Source organism: Saprolegnia diclina (assembly GCF_000281045.1).
Source record: "Saprolegnia diclina VS20 unplaced genomic scaffold supercont1.82, whole genome shotgun sequence".
NCBI lineage: Eukaryota > Oomycota > Saprolegniomycetes > Saprolegniales > Saprolegniaceae > Saprolegnia > Saprolegnia diclina.
Window position 1 is genome coordinate 85,750 of NW_008246149.1, and position 17,651 is coordinate 103,400.

The 17,651-nt window shown below is 61.4% G+C and overlaps 2 protein-coding genes across 2 annotated transcripts; one reads left to right on the forward strand and one right to left on the reverse strand.

Annotated features, from left to right (window-relative positions):
• The first annotated feature begins 107 nt into the window (after positions 1 to 107).
• On the forward strand, positions 108 to 3,175 carry SDRG_14986 (hypothetical protein). The gene has a single exon (XM_008621148.1). It carries the CDS (start codon positions 244 to 246, stop codon positions 3,052 to 3,054), a length of 2,811 nt encoding a protein of 936 aa, XP_008619370.1. The 5' UTR covers positions 108 to 243; the 3' UTR covers positions 3,055 to 3,175.
• Positions 3,147 to 16,334, reverse strand: SDRG_14987 (hypothetical protein). Its single transcript, XM_008621149.1, has 6 exons — positions 16,198 to 16,334; positions 15,981 to 16,143; positions 10,640 to 15,924; positions 10,523 to 10,592; positions 6,151 to 10,476; positions 3,147 to 6,104 (listed from the first exon to the last, which is right to left on the reverse strand). Exons 3-6 carry the CDS (start codon positions 14,773 to 14,775, stop codon positions 3,399 to 3,401), a joined length of 11,238 nt encoding a protein of 3,745 aa, XP_008619371.1. The 5' UTR covers positions 14,776 to 15,924; positions 15,981 to 16,143; positions 16,198 to 16,334; the 3' UTR covers positions 3,147 to 3,398.
• Positions 16,335 to 17,651: the final 1,317 nt, after the last annotated feature.

The window sequence follows — 17,651 nt, forward strand, 5'->3', positions numbered from 1 at the left end:
AAAGACGTAACCGGGATCTGTTTTGCAAAACCCTCCAAGATACCGCTCTCTTGATGCGAGTATCACTGGTCACGGTTGGCGCCCCCAACACCTCGCTAAACCTTCGACGCGACCACTCGCTGCCCTAGCCCCAAGCCAAATACAAACGTGCCATCTCGCATATCTAGCCATCGCCCAGGACCTTGGTGCGTCCTCCAGTACTCACTTTGCAATTGGCGCCTCTCAAAGCATCTTGCAGCCACCATGCGCCTCTCGCTCTCCCTCGCCACGATCGCCCTGGCGCACTATGCGTCGGCGGCGGCGTACGACCCAAGCCAACTCCGAGGCATCTCGGACCCGGTGTTGATCGCCAAGCTCGAAGGCTACATGCCGCCGATCTGCTCCAAGCTCTACGGTGACGAGAAGCACTGGTCGCCGTGGAGCAACTGCTCGGCCGAGTGCGGCACCGGCGAGCAGGTGCGGTACCTCAACGGCATTGGCCAGAAGAACGCCGTGACGAACGGCTGCGAGATCCAGCAGGACAAGCAGGAGTGCCAAGGCACCTTGTGTCCCCAAGATTGCCTCTACTCGGACTTTACCGAGTGGTCGACGTGCGATGCCACGACGGGCACGCAAGTGCGGTCGCGCACCGAGACGACGCCGGCGCTCAACGGCGGCAAGGATTGCCCGACGCTCTGGGGCCCATCCACCGAAACGCGCGATTGCGACATCGACTGCGACGGCAACTGGGAGGAGTGGACCGAGTGCAGCGGGACGTCGGCGACGCAGTCGCGGTCGTTCACCGTCTTGCAGTACCCGCGCAACCAAGGCGAATCGTGCCCGCCGCTCCAGACGCAGGACTGCAACCCGGCGTGCGGCAGCGTCGCGTGGGGACCGTACTCGACTTGTGACTCCGCCACGGGCACGTACTCTCGCACGCGCAATGTGCCGGTCGACGCCAACTTTGTGCGTCTCACGGTGGCGTTGCGCCAGAACCAGTGTGCGACCGTCGACACGCAGGCGTGCGACCTCGACTGCGAGCTTGGCGAATGGACGCCGTCGGGCACGTGCGACGCGACGACGGGGACCCAAACGTTCACGCGCGAAGTGCTCCGGAAGGAAGTCAACTGCGGCAAGCCGTGCGACTCGGTCGCCCACGACACGGTCTTGACCAAGTCGGAGCCGTGCACCGTCGACTGCAAGGTCGGCGCGTGGTCGGACTGGGTCTGCAACCCGGCGACGGGCGAGTCGACGCGCTCGCGCTCGATCGACGTAAACCCCAAGAACGGCGGCGCCGACTGCGGCGATCTCCAGCAGACGCGCGACTGCCGCTGCACCGACGACGTGTGCCCCGAGCCGTGTGAGACGGGCGCGTGGACGCAGGGCACGTGCTCACCCGAATCGTGCACGCTGATCAGCGAGACGACCATGCTGTACCCGATCCGCGACGCGAGCAAGGCCTGCAACCTCTACCGGACGGAGCCGTGCACGCTCGACGCCGTCACGGGTCCGTGGAGCGACTGGAGTGTGTGCGACGATACGGCCCACCAAACGCGCACCCGCGACATTGTGAGCGCGGCGTGCAACGGCGGCCAGGGCGCGGGCCCGACGTCCGAGACGCGCAGCTGCCAAGAGATCTGCGACCATGCCCACAATCCGTGGGCCGAGTGGGCGAGGTGCGACCAGACAACGGCCAAGCAGACGCGGTCGCGTGCGATCGTGAACCCGCCGTCGGCCGACCAGGCGCCGTGCTCGACGAGCGAAGAGCGCGACTGTGCCGTGGACTGCGTCATGGACAACTGGGGCGAGTGGAGCGAGTGCGACGAATGCACGGGACTCCAGGTCCACAACCGCAAGGTTCAGATCCCGATGCAAAACGGCGGCAACCAGTGCCCGCCGACGCAGGAGAACCAGGCGTGCGCCGTCACGTGCATGGCGAGCGAGTGGACCCCGTGGAGCGCGCCGGACGACTCGTGCACGTGCAGCCGCACACGAACGGAAATCGCGCCGGCCATCAACGGCGGCACTTGCCAGCTCACGGACACCGACCCCACGTGCACGCAGAACTGCGCAGTCAGCGACTGGAGCGTCCCCGATGCGTGCATTCTCAGCGGTACCCGCGCCGGCACGCAGCGCTCGACCCGCACCATCACGACCCAGCAGTGCAACGGCGGCGCGAGCTGCCCCGACGACCTCGAGCGCTACACCGACTGCGACGTCGACTGCGTCGTCAGCGACTGGTCCGAGTGGAGCGCGTGCGACTTGAAGACGCAGCAGCAGACACGCACGCGCTCGGTTTTGCAGCAATCGCACAACAGCGGCGCCGAGTGCGGCACGCTCGTCGACTACCAGGGCTGCGGCGCGTGCGCCGACATCGTCTCGGACTATACGTACTCGGAGTGTGACGCGACGACGGGTCTCCGCACCGGCACGGCGACGTACTTGTACCCGCCCCAGAACGGCCTCACGTGCAACCTCGTCGTGCAAGACACGTGCGCCGTCGACTGCGTCCTCTCGGACTGGAGCGCCGGCGAGTGCAACGTGCAGGGCGAACTCGCGGGCAAGGTCGTCTCGACCCGCTCGATCCTTACGCTGCCGCTCAACGGCGGCCGCAAGTGTGATGACCTCTCCAAACACGACACGTGCGTCGTCGACTGCATGCCCGGTGACACCTGGGGTGCGTGGTCGGACTGCGGCGCGCAGGGCTTCTCGCGCCGCACCATCAACATCCAGTACCCGGCGCAAAACGGCGGCCGCAACGACGAGTGCTTGGTCGAAGAGCAAAAGACGTGCGCCGTCGACTGCGTTATCGACCCCGTCTCGGGTGAGATCACGCAGCCGTCGCTCAACGGCGGCGTGACGTGCCAGGAGTATGCCAACGCCAACAACATCGACGGCAACTACCCCGACTACTCGACCACGTCCAGCATCTCGTTCATGACCATGCTCGCCAGCAACAAGTCGTATGCGCTCGCGGCCGCGGCCTCGGGCGGCGTCGGCGTCATGTTCCTCGTCGGCTTCTTCACGACGCGTCAGCGCCGCGGCTACAACTCCATCTCTGGCCAGGCCTTGTAAGCGGCGGATATCCTGTCTCTCGCGCACCGCTGTCCGTGCGCCATGTTGTCCTTTCTTCTTTTCGTGAGTACTACTACGAGTAGCGAATATCATCGTCAATGTACAGTCATATTCGCTCGAATCTTTGCTAGTAGCTGAAGCTCTCTGTTCAACACGATCGGGGATCCAAGATACGCTGCATCGAGAGGCTGCCACGTCATGAAACCGGGTGGTCTTCATCTCCAGGTAACGTCATGGCCGCAAGCAGCGCGTCTAGAATATACTGTGATAGATTCAACACACAGTATTCTGGCCCAATGACAAAATGTGGCCACAGTGAGGTAACGTAGATATGCATGAATCGGTTAATCTTCCCAGCCGAGTTGGTTGGCCGCCATCGTGTCCCCGTCCCCGTCAATGGCTTGGCAGTTGTAAATCGCGTACGTCAAGCGGGCCTCCAAGATGGCGTGGCTCGAGTAGCGTGGCAGCTCGAGCGAGAAGAAGCACGTGTGCGACACGGGCATGTAGCTGTCGGCGGGCCGCCGATCAAACGCCGTGAGCTTAAACTGCTGACCGGCTTGAAACTCGGGCAACGTCCGCGGTAGCCGCGACCGGCCCCAGACAAACCGCAGAAACGCGCGCCGGGCGTCGTGGCTGTACGCCCGGAGAACGTCCCAAAACCAAGTGACATGCATATCCGACGCACTGCACGAGCTGTACTCGGTACACTGCTGAAGCAAGTCAATGTCAACGTCCGGCGACCCACACACAAGACTTTCGAGCTCGCGCCACGTGAAAAGCCGGAGGTACCGCAACGGCACGACCATGCCGAGGCCGCGCCGGACGCACGCCACCGCTGCATCAAACTCGTGCAACCGAAACTGTTCAACGGCATCGGCAAACTCGCATCGGTTCTCAAACGTCACTGCGATCGTGTCGCCGTGCGGGCGGAGGGCCACCGTACGGTTGTCGGTCGACAGCGTTGTAAACGTCTCATCAATGACGTCGGCAAACTGCGCTGCCGTGACACCGGTCGTGTCGATTGTCCGCAGCGCCCGCATCGAGTTGACAATGAGCGCGTCGACGGCTTCGAGGTCCTCGACCGTCACAACGTCGCGGACAAGAAGCTTCCAAATGACTTGGGACAGCGTCAAGCTGAGGCAATCCTTGGTGCGAATGGCCACACCGAGAAGCTTGCCGAGAAAAACGAGCATCGAAGTGTGCTGGACATGCGCCTGCGGGTGCAAGACGTAGGCGTCACGGCAATGCCCGACATTGTGTTGGCCGTTCGATGTCGGGAGAAGAAGCGGCAACTGGGGGCTCTGCAACTCGGCGCAAAACTCAGTAAACGTCTCGCGGTACGGACCGCCACCGTCGACGGCGTTCTCGCCGAGGAACGTCACCTTGTACAAGTTGCCCGTTGACCGATAGCACGTCGCGTCCCATAAACTCAAGACGCGGTAAGCTTGCGCAAAAAGAGCAAACGGGTTTGTCCCGTGCGATGCAAGTCGCCCACGCGTCGCCTTGGGGCGGTTGAGCGTCAGCAGGCGCTCCGTCGACGAGACACCGGTCGCCGTCACCTGCACGTCCCAGAGCTCGCGCTTGAGTACGTGGAAGAGAAGACCGCGGGCAGCCGTGAGGCGCGACACCAACGTCCGCGGGCCATCGTCGACCACGAGATCGACGTACTGTAGGAGCCCGAGCATGACCTTGTTCAATGCCACTAGCAAGGCAAAGCGCGCCGAGAGCGAAGTTGGCTCGGTCGACGGCACATCGTGCAGTTTGGCGAGCAGCGGCCATCGGACAAGCGCCGTTTCTTCTGGCGCCACGTCGGCCCACGACAGCGCAAAGAGCGCCTCGGACGTCAATGAGCGCGCGCTGCAGACGTTGTTGATGTAGCGCACGAGCTCTTCGTTCTCTTTGGCGTGAACCGCCGACATGGCCACGCTGGACGACTGGAACCGCGCAGAACAAGAAAGTGGGGGGCGTGAGAGCGACACCTGTGGGCTGCTGGTCGACCACGGCGGCGTAGAAAGTGTAGCACCGTGCCGCTCGAAGCGCGACGTGTCGGGCACAGTACACTCGGTGCCGGCGACTTCAATCCACGCGCCGAGCAGTCGCGGCGCCACGTCGTGCACGCCATGACGGTACGCGACCGGCTGCCAGCCATTTTCTTCGAAATCAAAGATCTCAAATTGCACCGCGGCGTTGCACGGGACACCCGCGGCTTCGAGCACCGAGACGTAGCCATCGGGGAGGTGGTGGAAAGGCCGTTGGCCGAGGTTCCAGATTGCACCGTCGCCTGTCAAGAACGACCCCGACGGAAAGATCCCACCATGCCGCAGCCACGCGCTTCCGGGGCGCTCGTCGTCCGTCGCACTGTTGTCGGGCGTCGCTTCGGCGGTCGCCGTTTCGGGCATCGCGCTGGACACCAGCGGTGGAGTGTCCGCAGAAGTCGTCGCGTGCTCGGCATCAGACGCCTTCGAGGGGCTACTGTGGCTGTCGCTGTCGTCACTCTCTTCGTCATCCGCGCAAGAGACTTCGTCGTCACCATCGTCACCATTGTCGTCATCGTCGGCATCGCCGTCTCGACTCCACTGGCTGCTGGCGGTACCATCCTTTGGGGACATGGGCGTCAGCGTCGCACTGGTGCACTGAAAGCGAACGTTGGTGAGGACGCGGCCATTAAGAGAAAACGACATGACGCCGGCGTGCCAGTCGAGAAGACAGCCAAAAACGTCACCGGGCTGCCAAATGGCTTCCGAGATCGTCGTCTTTTCGTCGTGCCACATGGCTTGGCGGCACAGGTCGACCCCAAACGACCGACCGCAGTCGCCAATGCCCATGTCGCGCGACGCAATCGCGCAGTCCCCAAACGACCAGCCGAGCTGAAGGCACGTGGAACGCAGCAGCGTGAGCTCGTAGTAGACCTTGCCGTGTGCACAGCTCGGTGCCAAGACACCGATACCTTGCGGGCGCAGGCTCGCAAAGTCACCGTGGCGATTGACGTACGTAAAGGCTTGGTACGACGTGAGTAGCGCTCTTGTGCCGTCAGAAAACTCCTTCGGCGCCTACAGAGTCGGCATGAGCATGGTCGAGGAATACATAATGTCCTACCGTAGCTGCCACCAAAGACAGTTTTTCGAACGTCGCCGGTTCCCCGACGTCGACCGAGTTGTACTGCCGCTTGAGCACATCGGCATAGTATTGCTGCATGTGCATCGGAGCATCCCAGAACCGGACATGCGAAAGTTGACCGCGCCATGGCTTGCTGCCATCTTCGTCGCTGGCGCCGAGGTGCAGCGTCGTCGAAGTCGCAGGCGCGCACTGCACCTTGGCGCCCAGACGGTCGTGGTGTACAAGGTCTCCGTTCACGTGGAACGCAATTCCCGAGCCAAAGGCGCAGACATCTACTCGCGTCCAGGCGTCGAGAGCCAGCACCCGGGGACACGTAATTTGCTGCGGTTGACCGGCGTGCACGACCAGCTGCAGGCGGCGCTTCGAGTCGAGCGCCAGCCGCAGCCACCAGTTGGCGTCTGTTGCCACGTGAAGAAGGACTTGAGTCTCAGCAAACAAGCCTTCACGACGGAACCAGAGCTGGATCGTCCAGTCGCCGTGAATCGATGGCAAGTTTGGAATCGTCACGTGCACCGGTCCGTCGAGGGCGACAAAGCCATGAGGATTTTCAGTGCGCGACTGCGTCGATGGCGAAAACACCGCTGCAGGCAGCACGTCGTAGAGACCACGGTACCCGAACCGGTAGAGTGCCGTCGACTTGTCGTGAAGCCACTGCACGCGTACGGCTGCATCGGGCTGACCGCACCACGGCTCCTTTGTGATCACGATACCAACGTTGCCAACACCGCCATCTTCGTTGTCGTAGGCCCAGTCAGCACCACGCACCACGGTGGCCAAGACCACGGAATCTGGTATCTCGGTACTAAAGCGACTTGAGGCATCAGTGCGTCGGTGGAAGCATTCGAGCAGCCCAAGCGACGCGACAGCGCGTTGATACCATGGCGGGTTGATCGCTTGCACGAAACGTAGCCACTGCAGCGGCTGCGACGTTTGAAGGGCGACCGTGTCCTCTGCATCCACCAGTTGGACGGCTGGGTAGTACATCCGCCCCGCTTCTACGTGGCGAGCGCATACAAGGGCACCGTTGCGCAAATACCGCACTTCCCGTCGTTTCAAATCGAGTTCGACGGTCGCAATGTCGTTCGTGCGCAAGGCCACTGCGTCGGTCGGCCATACGTGCAGCAGCGTCGTCTCGCCGTCCGTGACGAGGCCGACAACGACGTGCTCTTGCGCCGAGACGACGAGGATGTCCCAAACGTTGAGCCCGGCGGCAGCCCCCGATGCGGAGCGCACGATCGTTGGCGCGCTGCTGGCCGCTACCTTTTGGACGCAGGCCCCGTCGTCAGTCAAAACAACGTCGGTCGTTGCACCTGCCCACGTCGCTGATGGACCCGCTGCCAGGGACAAGAGGTACAACTCGAGGTGCTCGTCGGCGTCGACGACGCACTGGAAGAGCCGACGCAGCAAGGGCGACTTGGTCGTGTGCGCTTCCTCCAGTTTGTGCTGCGCCCAAAGCTTTGTCTTGAGAAAGGCGAGGAATCGGTGGACGTGCATCGGCGGTAGCTGCTCAAACACTCGGGTTGCGTCGTTTTGAAGCCAAGTGGACCACAGCTCGAGCACTTGCAACTGCAGGCGCACAGGCGCCGCTTGGTACAATTGACAAGTGGCGTCCAGCAGCGGCGTCATGTTAGGTAAATGCGCGCAGCCGACTTGCAAGAGGACCCACATGTGTAGCCGCAGCGACGAAAGAAGGGCATCGACGTCCTCGGTCACCGTGGCGCCGGCGGCATTGTCGTACGCTGTGAACGCAACCAACGCCTCGGAGCTCTCGTCGTCCGAACGAAAGAACGCGTGGATCGTGTCGGACGCAAACAGCAACGGCGGCTTGCTGCCGACGCCGGGCCAGTTGTCGCCGTCCGCCGACCCATGATACGGTCCATCGGGGATCGCGCCGTCACGACCGATAAAGACAACGCCGCCGTCGTCGGGGCAGTGCGTCGCTGCGTCAAACTCGATTCGGATCGTCGACGTGCCGGGAAAGCAGATGCGCTCATGGTAGTTGGGCAGAAGGCTCTCGACGCGACGTACGCGCGGCTGTTTGGGCAGCGCCGCGAGGTCCCGCGCGATCGCACGGGTGCACGCCGCCGCGACGGCCTCACCAAAGGCACCGTCGGCAGCGATGAGGCGTTGCACGAGCGTACTGAGCGCCGACGTTGGCGACTCGCTGTTGACGACGAGGTCGGCAAGACCGAGAAGGATATCGACAGGGAGCGCATCTGTTCGTTCCGACGCCACGTACGCATGCAGACAAGCCCGAGCGTACTGCACACCCAAGCTCTCTAGGAGGTCGCGCATGAGATCGTGCGGTCGCCGGGTCTCAACGGCGTAGATCGTCGACACGTCAAAGTGAGACTCAACGGCACGGACAGCGTCTCCAGCGTCGAGCTCGGGTGACACCGGCGCCTCGTTACTTTCAGGGGCTCCGATGAACACGAGACCATGCTCGAGTGGGGCGTACATTGTCGGTTGAGCCAACGTTCGTTCGCCATCGACATGTCGTAGCATCCAGCCGGCGAGGTTGGTATCGTCACGCGCTGCAATGCGCACCCACTCGCCCGAGACATCGAGCGCGTGCACGGTCGTACCATGGTGAAGGATTCCGGTGATCGACGTCGCATTCGGGGCCGTCAGTACATCGACGTCTTTGCTAGCGACGACGACCCAGTCGTTGGAGCAGCTCTCGCCGAAGTAGACGGCAGAGATCTCCACGTCGCCGTGTACGCTCGGGGCTACCGTGGATGGGACGGCAGTCAATGTCACGGCGTCGTCGTGGGTGTCAACATGCGGTGGGAGCTCCAGCAGCATCTCAGAGAGGTGGCAAAGCCGCTGGTTGAGCTGTGGAATTGTCAGCGACGAAGGGGCCACGGGCTCAAAGATGGCCTGCACTGTGAAGCGCCAGCCCCAGTCGTTGTTCGAGCTGTCCGTGTGCCAGTAGTACGTAAAATGGCTCGCGGGGATGACGAGCGGCGCTTCGTCCCCAACACCGGGAAAACACACCGTGTCGTCGCGACCCGAGTAGCGTTCGAGGCCCCAGAACTCGTCCCGCTTGTCATTGTCCTTGTAAAACGTCATATAGTCGCAGTCCTTCTCGGTGCGGGACGCAGCGTCAAAGGTGATTCGGCAGCTGGTGGCGCCGGGGAATGACACAGTTTCGTAGATGTCGATCGAGTCTTTGTACGGGTGCGTCGATTCAAGCACCTTGCAAGCGGGCTTGACAGCAATCGAGGACCCGGACGGCGTGGCTTTGGCAAGACAAAGCAGCGGCGGCAAGAGCAAAGCCACGGCGGCCGAAGTTTTACAGAGCCGACCGAGCACCTTGAGCAGCCGCGCCCGCACGTCCATCATGCATGGAGACGCTGAATGCGTCGCCGCCTCGATTGCGCCGAGAATTTCGGGCGCGCAAGCGCTAACGAGCCGCTGAGCGACGTCGACGTAGGCCGGTGGCGCCGGGTCTAGGCGCAGAGCATCGAGGCGCAGCGACTCGATGCGGGTTGGGTCCAAATCAAAGAGCACCCGGGCGACGCGCTCGTCGCCAACGACGTCGATGCTGACGATGTAGCCGCCCTCGATCGTACCTTCGGGGTTGTCCCGCTTGTCGAGTGTCTGGATGCGCGTACCGACGTGGGCATGGTCGTAGTCGCCACCGAGAACCCACGCGGCGGCAAGGGCACACCCGACTCCGTGCTCAAGCCGCAAGCTGATTTTGAGTTTCGCCTCTATCGACGACGCGACGTTCGGGTGCGTCGATGCAGCCCGCACAAACGCTGCATACGCAGCACCGACAAGACTTGCATGCGCCGGCGCCATCGTGACGCCACCCGGCGGTGCCCACGGGTTGGCGTCCTCGATCAGAAACTGCATTGCACGATCAACGTACTCTTGCAGCAGTGCCGTTGCAACACCGCTGCGCGGGTGCAGCACGAGGCTCTGGGCAGCGACGTACGTCGCCGCACACCGAAACTCGACAGGGTGTGCCGATGCAAATGCACACTCGACCAGATGTTGAAACGTTGCTGGCGTCAGCACCTGGCGCGCAACATCGGGCGGCCCGTGCACGGACGCCAAAACGCATCCAAGAACGTGCCACGGTGCATCGTGTAGCGTCGTCGTCGCGGGGTCTGGCAGCGCCGCACGCGCTATGCCAACAGCCTCGGGCGTCGGCCGCCACGTAATGTCCAAATCGTGCACGTAGCACCCTGCCGCCTTCTCGGCGCCGACGCGCCCCGGTGGCTCGCCCACATAGAGACGCGAGACTGGCGACGCGCGCACCAACACATCGGTGTCATAGACCCACAGTCGAAAACCCTATAGCAAGCGTGCGGTAAGCGGTGGAATGCCGTTGAAGAGGTACCCAAAGGTCGGCACTCGCTTCGCTAGTGTAGTAGCCCAGTACAAAGGTGCCAGCCGCAATGTCAAGTGGACTAGAATGGCTTTCACCGTCACAAATACGTAGCAGTAGTCGTCGTACCTGTTGCCATCGACGCCGGGCAGGTTGTTCTTGGACGTATACCGTGCATCCCCCCACGTACTTGTATGCGAGTCATCGTGGTAAAAAACCACGTAGCACGCGTCGTCGTCGTCGCCGCCGGTGGTTGTTTGCGCGTCAAATGCCACCTGGAGCGCACTGGCACCGTCAATGTCCACCGTAAAGTACTGCCAGCCCTTGACGACCGACGGATGCAGCGATTCGACAAGACGTGCTTCGTTGCGCACTTGATGTTGCAGATGCAGACTGAGCGGTAACGCTAGCACCGGTGCTCCGTCGACGTACAATGCATAGTTGGATTCCGCGTCCGTAGCCGCGATGCCGACATGGTGCCACGCACCCAGCACCAACGGCGCCGGTGTTTGGAGGTGCACTGCTGCTGCCGTGCCGTCGGCGAGTGCCACGTCCAGGTGGTAGGTCTGCGTCAATGACAAGCCGAGAAGCCGGTGCAGCCACGAGTCGCCGAGGACGTGCGCCTTTAACAAAATCTGGCCGCTGGCGTCGAAGCGCAGTGGGACGATCTCAAAGGTCTTGGCACCGACGTCGTAGACGTGGCACCCGTGGACCTCCTTCACGCCGACGCGCGGCAGCCAGCGCACCGCCACATTCACATCGTTGAAGATACTCGTGACGACACCGATGGCCGCGTTGTCGGGTGCTGCATCGCGCCATTGCGGTCCGTGCTTGACCAGGTCACCTTCATGAAGTCGAACGGATGGTATCTCGGGGACCATCATCCAAAACCCGACGTTGGGCACCGGTGTCGGCGTCACCACACTTTGCCCCGGGGCATGACTCGGAAGATAGCGGCAGGCCGGCACCGTCGTCAACGCCACCGTGTAGTCTGCCACACACGCCGCAATGTGAGCTTGGATGCCACCGCGCTTGTCGACTTGTACAAAACGCTCGAGAAGAATGCGGACCACGGCCTGCGCCGCCGCACGGACGTCTGACGTCGGCGTCTGCAGCAACGAAAACACAGCGGGCACGACACGGCTAGCGACGAGCATGTCGCCATCGCGGAACGCAAAGTCCTGCGCAAGGCACTGCAGCGCGCTCAGTTGTACGAGAGGGTCGTCACATGCAAGGAGGCACTGGAGCGGTGCGAGCAGAGAGGCGTAGGCCTCCTCGACGGCACTGCGTGCGTCGGCACCGCACCCTGCCAAGTGGTCGAGCACGTGCACGTGCCGTTGATCGAGCCCCCGAAGCGACGACGCCCAGCGGGATAGTACCACGTGACACAAGCGGGAGTTTGTCGTCGTCGCCATCGTTGTCGCCACAATGTTCAGACTACGGCGTCGAAGCGACGCGCGTTGGTTGCGCATCTCAATGACCGCCCGAAGCGCGACAACATCAACGTCGCTCTGCACAAACTCGAGAACAAGCTCCGTCATGGTCTTGGCGTGGCGGCCATCGGTGCGACCCGCCGAGCTTTTGCGATACAGCATCAACTGCTGCAGCTGCGTTGCGGCCTCCACTTCGTCGACGAGCGTGTGCCACTTTGCGACGATCGAGGCCGGGTCTTCGCTCTTCTGGAGCGCAACGCCGTACTTGGCAAGAAGTTGCCAGCGCTTGGTCGCTTCGTTTGGGTCGTTAGCAGCTGCCAGGCTAAACGACGCAGGCCCGAGCGCGAGGAGGAAGCGCGCACGCGCCTCGACGTTGGCACACAGCGTCCGCAGCGCGGCCTCAGATGCGCCAGCAAACGCCGACGGCTGGCGCTGCAACGTCGGCGTCGACGTTGGCACGGAGTGCAGTGGGCGCTGCGCGTCACCGATATCAAACCAGTTGCGCATCTTTTGCGCATTCTTCCATGCGCGTAATAGCGACGGGCTTGCATCACTTCGGAGGCCCTGGCCAAGCGCATAGGCATCGACGCCCCACATATTGTGGTGCAGAATGGCCGCGGCGACCGCTCGGACAGCACGGTTGATGTGCGGCACGGTGCCTTGGTCTTGGGGCGTCTTGGCTTTGAGGAGCTGGGCCACGCGAGCAGCACTGGGCATGTCGTCATCGTCGTCGGTTGCGTCGATGAGCTGGTGCAGGAATTGCACCACGCCGTCGTCGTTGCTGTCGGTGGGTCGCGCTGACATGCCGCCATGCAACAGATCCGACTCGAGCACACGGTGTAGTGCAGTCTCGGACGGCGCCACGGGACACCACGCTGCCTCGAGCGTGACGATGCTATGAAGCGCATCCAATACACACTGCTCCAGGCTCGTAAGCCAGTGCATCTCGAACGAACGGCTGTTCTCCGTCACGTTGGCCGTGGCCGTGAACTTGTAGCCCCAGTCCGTGTTGGAGCCGTCCGAGTGAAATAGCACAAAGCAATGGTCGGCCGGAATGACAAGCGGCGGCAAATTGCCGACGCCGGGCCAGTTGAAGGAGCTGTCGCGACCCGAGTACTTGTCTTCGCCATAAAACGTCGTGCACGACTTGTCCGTGTAAAAGACGACGTAATCGTAGTTGTACTCGGAGCGGCACCGGCTGTCAAACGTAATGGTCATGCTCTGCGCGCCATCGAGACGTAGCTCCTTGATTTCGTGCATGTCGTTGCGGTACTCGTGCTCCGACTCGAACACGACGGCCGTGCTCCCGCAGTGTTTTGTCTCGACAAACGTATCGCGGCGTTCGACAGCGCCAAACAGCGGCTGCATGCGCTCGAGCAACGCCATTGCCACCGGTACAAAGTCGGCGACCACATGGCTCAGACCCGGTGTTGCCGCCGGCAACGATGCCACGAGATACTCGACAGTTGCAAACAACTTTGGTGCCACCGCTCCGAGCAAGCTCGATTCGAGAAGCTGCAAGAAGGCAGCGGTTGGTGCCGTGGCAACACGTACACACAGCGCGTCGCAAGCGGCGAGGACGACACCAATGACGTGCGCTGTCGCCGATAAATGCCGTTCGCACGTCGCTGCGACCGCGTCCAGCAGCGTCGAGACGAGAGAGACAAGCGCGGCACCGAGAACGGCACGCTCCGATGCCGTGTCGCCGTCCATTTGGGCCAGTGTCAAGGTCACTGAAGCATTGACAAGCTGCGCGATCGAGCTCCAAAGCGCCGGTGAAATTTCGCCAGCGACAAGCGCTTGCATTTTGGACCGCGATGCCATGCGCCGCACAAGCGGAAGCGTGATCGAGTCGTTCGTCGCGACGCAAGTTGCGAGCAACGCCCACTGCGCGTCTACCGAAGGATACAACATGTCGATCGAGAGCACGTAGAGGCGACGGGAGGCGTCACGGAGCCGTGGTAATGTAGATTCGCCCTGAAACAACGTGGCGAGGACATCACGCAGACCACTGCGCTGAACGACATCTCGGATCGCACTGTGGTCTGGCATCGACTCGGGCGCAGCGCTCCATTGAGCCGTGTTGATGGAGAGCAGCTTGAGACTCACTTCGACGACAAACGCTTGCCACGGTGCGATGACGGGGTGACTCGTGAGCTTCTCGACAAGAAAAATCAGGTCGCCAAACGTACTTGGGCAGACGTCCACAGCAAACGCCACGTCCAAAAGCGCAGTCGAGAGCGCACTCTCGTCGCTCCAGTAGGCGTCGACGACTCGATTGCACGTGCCAAAGAGACGGACAAGCACCGATATGCAAGAGCTCTCTGTCGCGGCGAGAAGCGTCACGACGTCGTCCTTGTCGGTCACCGGCGGCATCTCGGCTCGAGGACCGTCGTTGCGATGGCACATGATCGTCTTTCCGGTAGCTGTCCAGAGAATGTTGTTGCGCAAATCCAAAGTGATCGCAGAGACGGGGCAGTCGGCCGAGACAGCGACCGTAGCCGTCGCTTGTGCCGTCGCCAAGTCTATCGTTGCGCAGCAGAGACGCGTTTCGTCGACACGGTAGGCCGCAACATTGTGTCCATTCGTGGCGCACATAAACGGCTCGGGCGATGTCCAGAATGCTTGTACATCTGCCGACATCGAGACCGTGGCCACTAACACCGGAAGCGGCGCTCTGGCCCACTCGGACGCCGCACAAACAAGCTCGTGCACAGCCACCGCTGCCTCGTGCAACTCAACCACAAAGAGATGGACACCGTCCGTACAGATCGTTGCGGTGCCTCGATCGATCGACACGACCTCGGCACACATCGTATCGGGCTGCATCATCAAGTGGACCGAGCGTGCCGTGCCGTCCGGTTGCACAATGTCGAGAGCTACGAGCAACGCCGACTGGATGTAGACGAGTTGGGCACGCTCGACGACGGCGTCGGCACCGAGGTAAGTGCCCCAACCTTGACCAGATCATCGCACCACATGTATAGAAAAGTCCCGTCGGTGGCCAGCGCCGTCGCCCGTTCGCCCGGCGCCTGGAAATGACGCATGACGTTCTGTGTCGAGACAAGACCGATCGGAAAGTGGAGCGAGTAAGCTTCGAGGCGGGCAATGACGGCGTCAACGTCAGCAACAAATGCTGTGGATGGGAAAGTCGGCGGTGTCCAAGTCAAGAGCCCCATAGCGACCGAGAGAAGGTATCGAACGCGGCCGCTCGCCGCGCCAAGTGCGCACAAGAGAGCGAGCGCAGCCTCCGTGCCATCGTCACTGGACCCGTCCATCGTCGAGCGGGCCATCGCCGAGAGGTCGTCGAGCATGGCTGCCTCTGCCGTCTTAGGCGCAATCGTGCGCAGGGCCAGCGGCGGTCCATCGAGGAGCGTGCGCACCAAGATATGCATGCCTTTCTGGAAGAACGCAGGGTTGAGAAGACGAAACGACTGGAGCATCTCGATCTGGAGGCGTCCAGACGCGAGCGAGAAGAGCTTCTCCGGAAGGTCCGTCGGTGCATGGGCCGAGATGGCGTACGGCATCGCGTCGCGGGCATCAGTTGCACTCGGCGTTGACGCTGCGAGACATTTCTTGACGAGCTCGAGGTGCTTTTCCATGTAGTAGCGCTTCTGAAAGTCGCTGACGCGATGCACTTGCGCCGGCGTCGTCGTAGCGGTCAGCGCCTGCTCGCGCAACACGGCGGATGGCATTGCCGCGTCAAACGTCTTCTTCACAGCATTTGCTTCCTTCGAAAACACGAACAGTCGGATGCGCTCGAGGTCGTCGCCAACGAACGTGCCATGCGCCTGCGCGGCCTCTTTTGTGAGCGCGCTCAGGCGGTCTGTGACGCCTTGCTTGGCGAGCTCGGGCTCGTCCGCGACGCGCATACGGAATGCCTTGGCAAGGAGGCTGCCGCTCCGGAGCACGTCTGTGGCCACTACCGCGCGGGCCCAGTCGTCGTCGTCGGTCGCGCTTGGCATGTCCTCCCAATGGTATCTTTCCCCGTGCAACGCAAGTCAGCCGAATACGCCAGCAATTCGGATAAACAATACCTTATCCGGTCGCGGAATGCATGTGCTCCAAGGTTCTGCTTGTCGGGTGGTGTGATGTTGGCGTACCTTGGAGAAGAGACTTGTCGGCTCTGATGTAGCGTCGCTTTGAGCACTTCGTACATGGTCGGTCTTGCTTCATCAAGCTTCATTACTCCCGAGCAAGCTACGGAATACGAGTACCATAATGGGGACGCGCTATATCATCTCTGAAGTGTACCTTTGAGTTCACGTGAGCTTTGTTGGCGTTGGAGCAGTCGCCACATGATGCATGACCATGTGGGGGGCAATCTTCTCGGCTTGGTCGATATATGGAGGATTGGGGATCTTTATGGAGCTGGCGCCATGCAAGTCGACCTTCTTGCGCAGCGTGTCATGAACCTACGCGTACAACGCAGGTTCGTGCATGAATCTCGGGGAGATCACTCGTACATGGTCATCTTGGTCTTCACCTGAGCGCGCTCCTGCTCGCGCTTGTCGCTCGAGCTCGTCGTAGATCGCGTTCTATGAGCACATATCGGGTATCCCCATGGACGTCATGACCGTACTTTCGCGAGGAGCAGTAGTGCAGCATCGTCTCCGTCGTCTTCCAAGTCGTGTCCTGCAGCTGAGGAAGGATCGGCATGCACACATACGCTGTGTCAACCTCCCTTCGCCAGCTCCATCTTCGTACGCTGCCCGGGATCTCGTGCTCGGTCGCCAACTTCTTGCACACTGCTCCGCGCGAAAACGGTTTCAACCGGATTATGTTGTCTGTATCCGGAAAGATCGGGCAGCGAGCGGAGACGCGAAAATTACCGTCATTTACTGAGTATACGGTAGTTATCATGTGATTTTACGTAATAACTGCTGCGCAGCTCCTTCGAGCGGGGTCCACCACGGTAAGGGGTCCGAGCCGGGATTCCACCTTGGTGTAGCCTTGATGTCCTCAATTAGTTTCGACCCTAGAACGGGCAAGTGTCAAAATATTAATTGACCCTTGCTACGGGATATACGTACCTAAAACCCCGTAAAATTGACAGCATCGTTTTCCCCTTCCACTAGCACCTCGGGTGAACTGTTTCAGTGGCTTCCAGGACGAGTCTTGACATAAAACGCTGGCTCCATGATGCATATATGTGCCTCCAACTTGATACATTTTTGTGACTGCGTAGTGTGCTCCGGGCCAGAAGCCTCACGTCATGTCGCTTTCGCGAGGTCTGGTCTGAACTCCTAGCGAGCTCAGTAGATGAGCTCTAGCTTCGTACGCACTAGTACGTACTACGAGACGGTATCCGATCAGACTGTAGAAGCACAATCCATGGTGACAACGGGGATCCCTTGGCTCAGAGGTCACGCGCCGACGACATTGAGCTTCTCATCGCTTTGAAAGCATCGGCTGCACAAAGATACCGATCACTGCAACATATACGCAACCTTCCAAGATACCACTCATTTGATGTTTGTATGCTACATACAACCCGTGCCTGGACGCGGCAAAGTCCTTCGACGCGACCACTCGCTGCCCTAGCCCCAAGCCAAATACAAACGTGCCATCTCGCATATCTAGCCATCGCCCAGGACCTTGGTGCGTCCTCCAGTACTCACTTTGCAATTGGCGCCTCTCAAAGCATCTTGCAGCCACCATGCGCCTCTCGCTCTCCCTCGCCACGATCGCCCTGGCGCACTATGCGT

Coding starts and splice junctions, on each gene's coding strand:
- SDRG_14986 (XM_008621148.1), top strand. CDS start 244: ATGCGCCTCTCGCTCTCCCTCGCCACGATCGCCCTGGCGCACTATGCG.
- SDRG_14987 (XM_008621149.1), bottom strand. CDS start 14,775: ATGATGCAGCCCGATACGATGTGTGCCGAGGTCGTGTCGATCGATCGA. Junction 10,593..10,639: donor CCCGGCGTCGATGGCAACAG/GTACGACGACTA, acceptor AAGCCATTCTAG/TCCACTTGACATTGCGGCTG. Junction 10,477..10,522: donor AAGCGAGTGCCGACCTTTGG/GTACCTCTTCAA, acceptor CGCTTGCTATAG/GGTTTTCGACTGTGGGTCTA.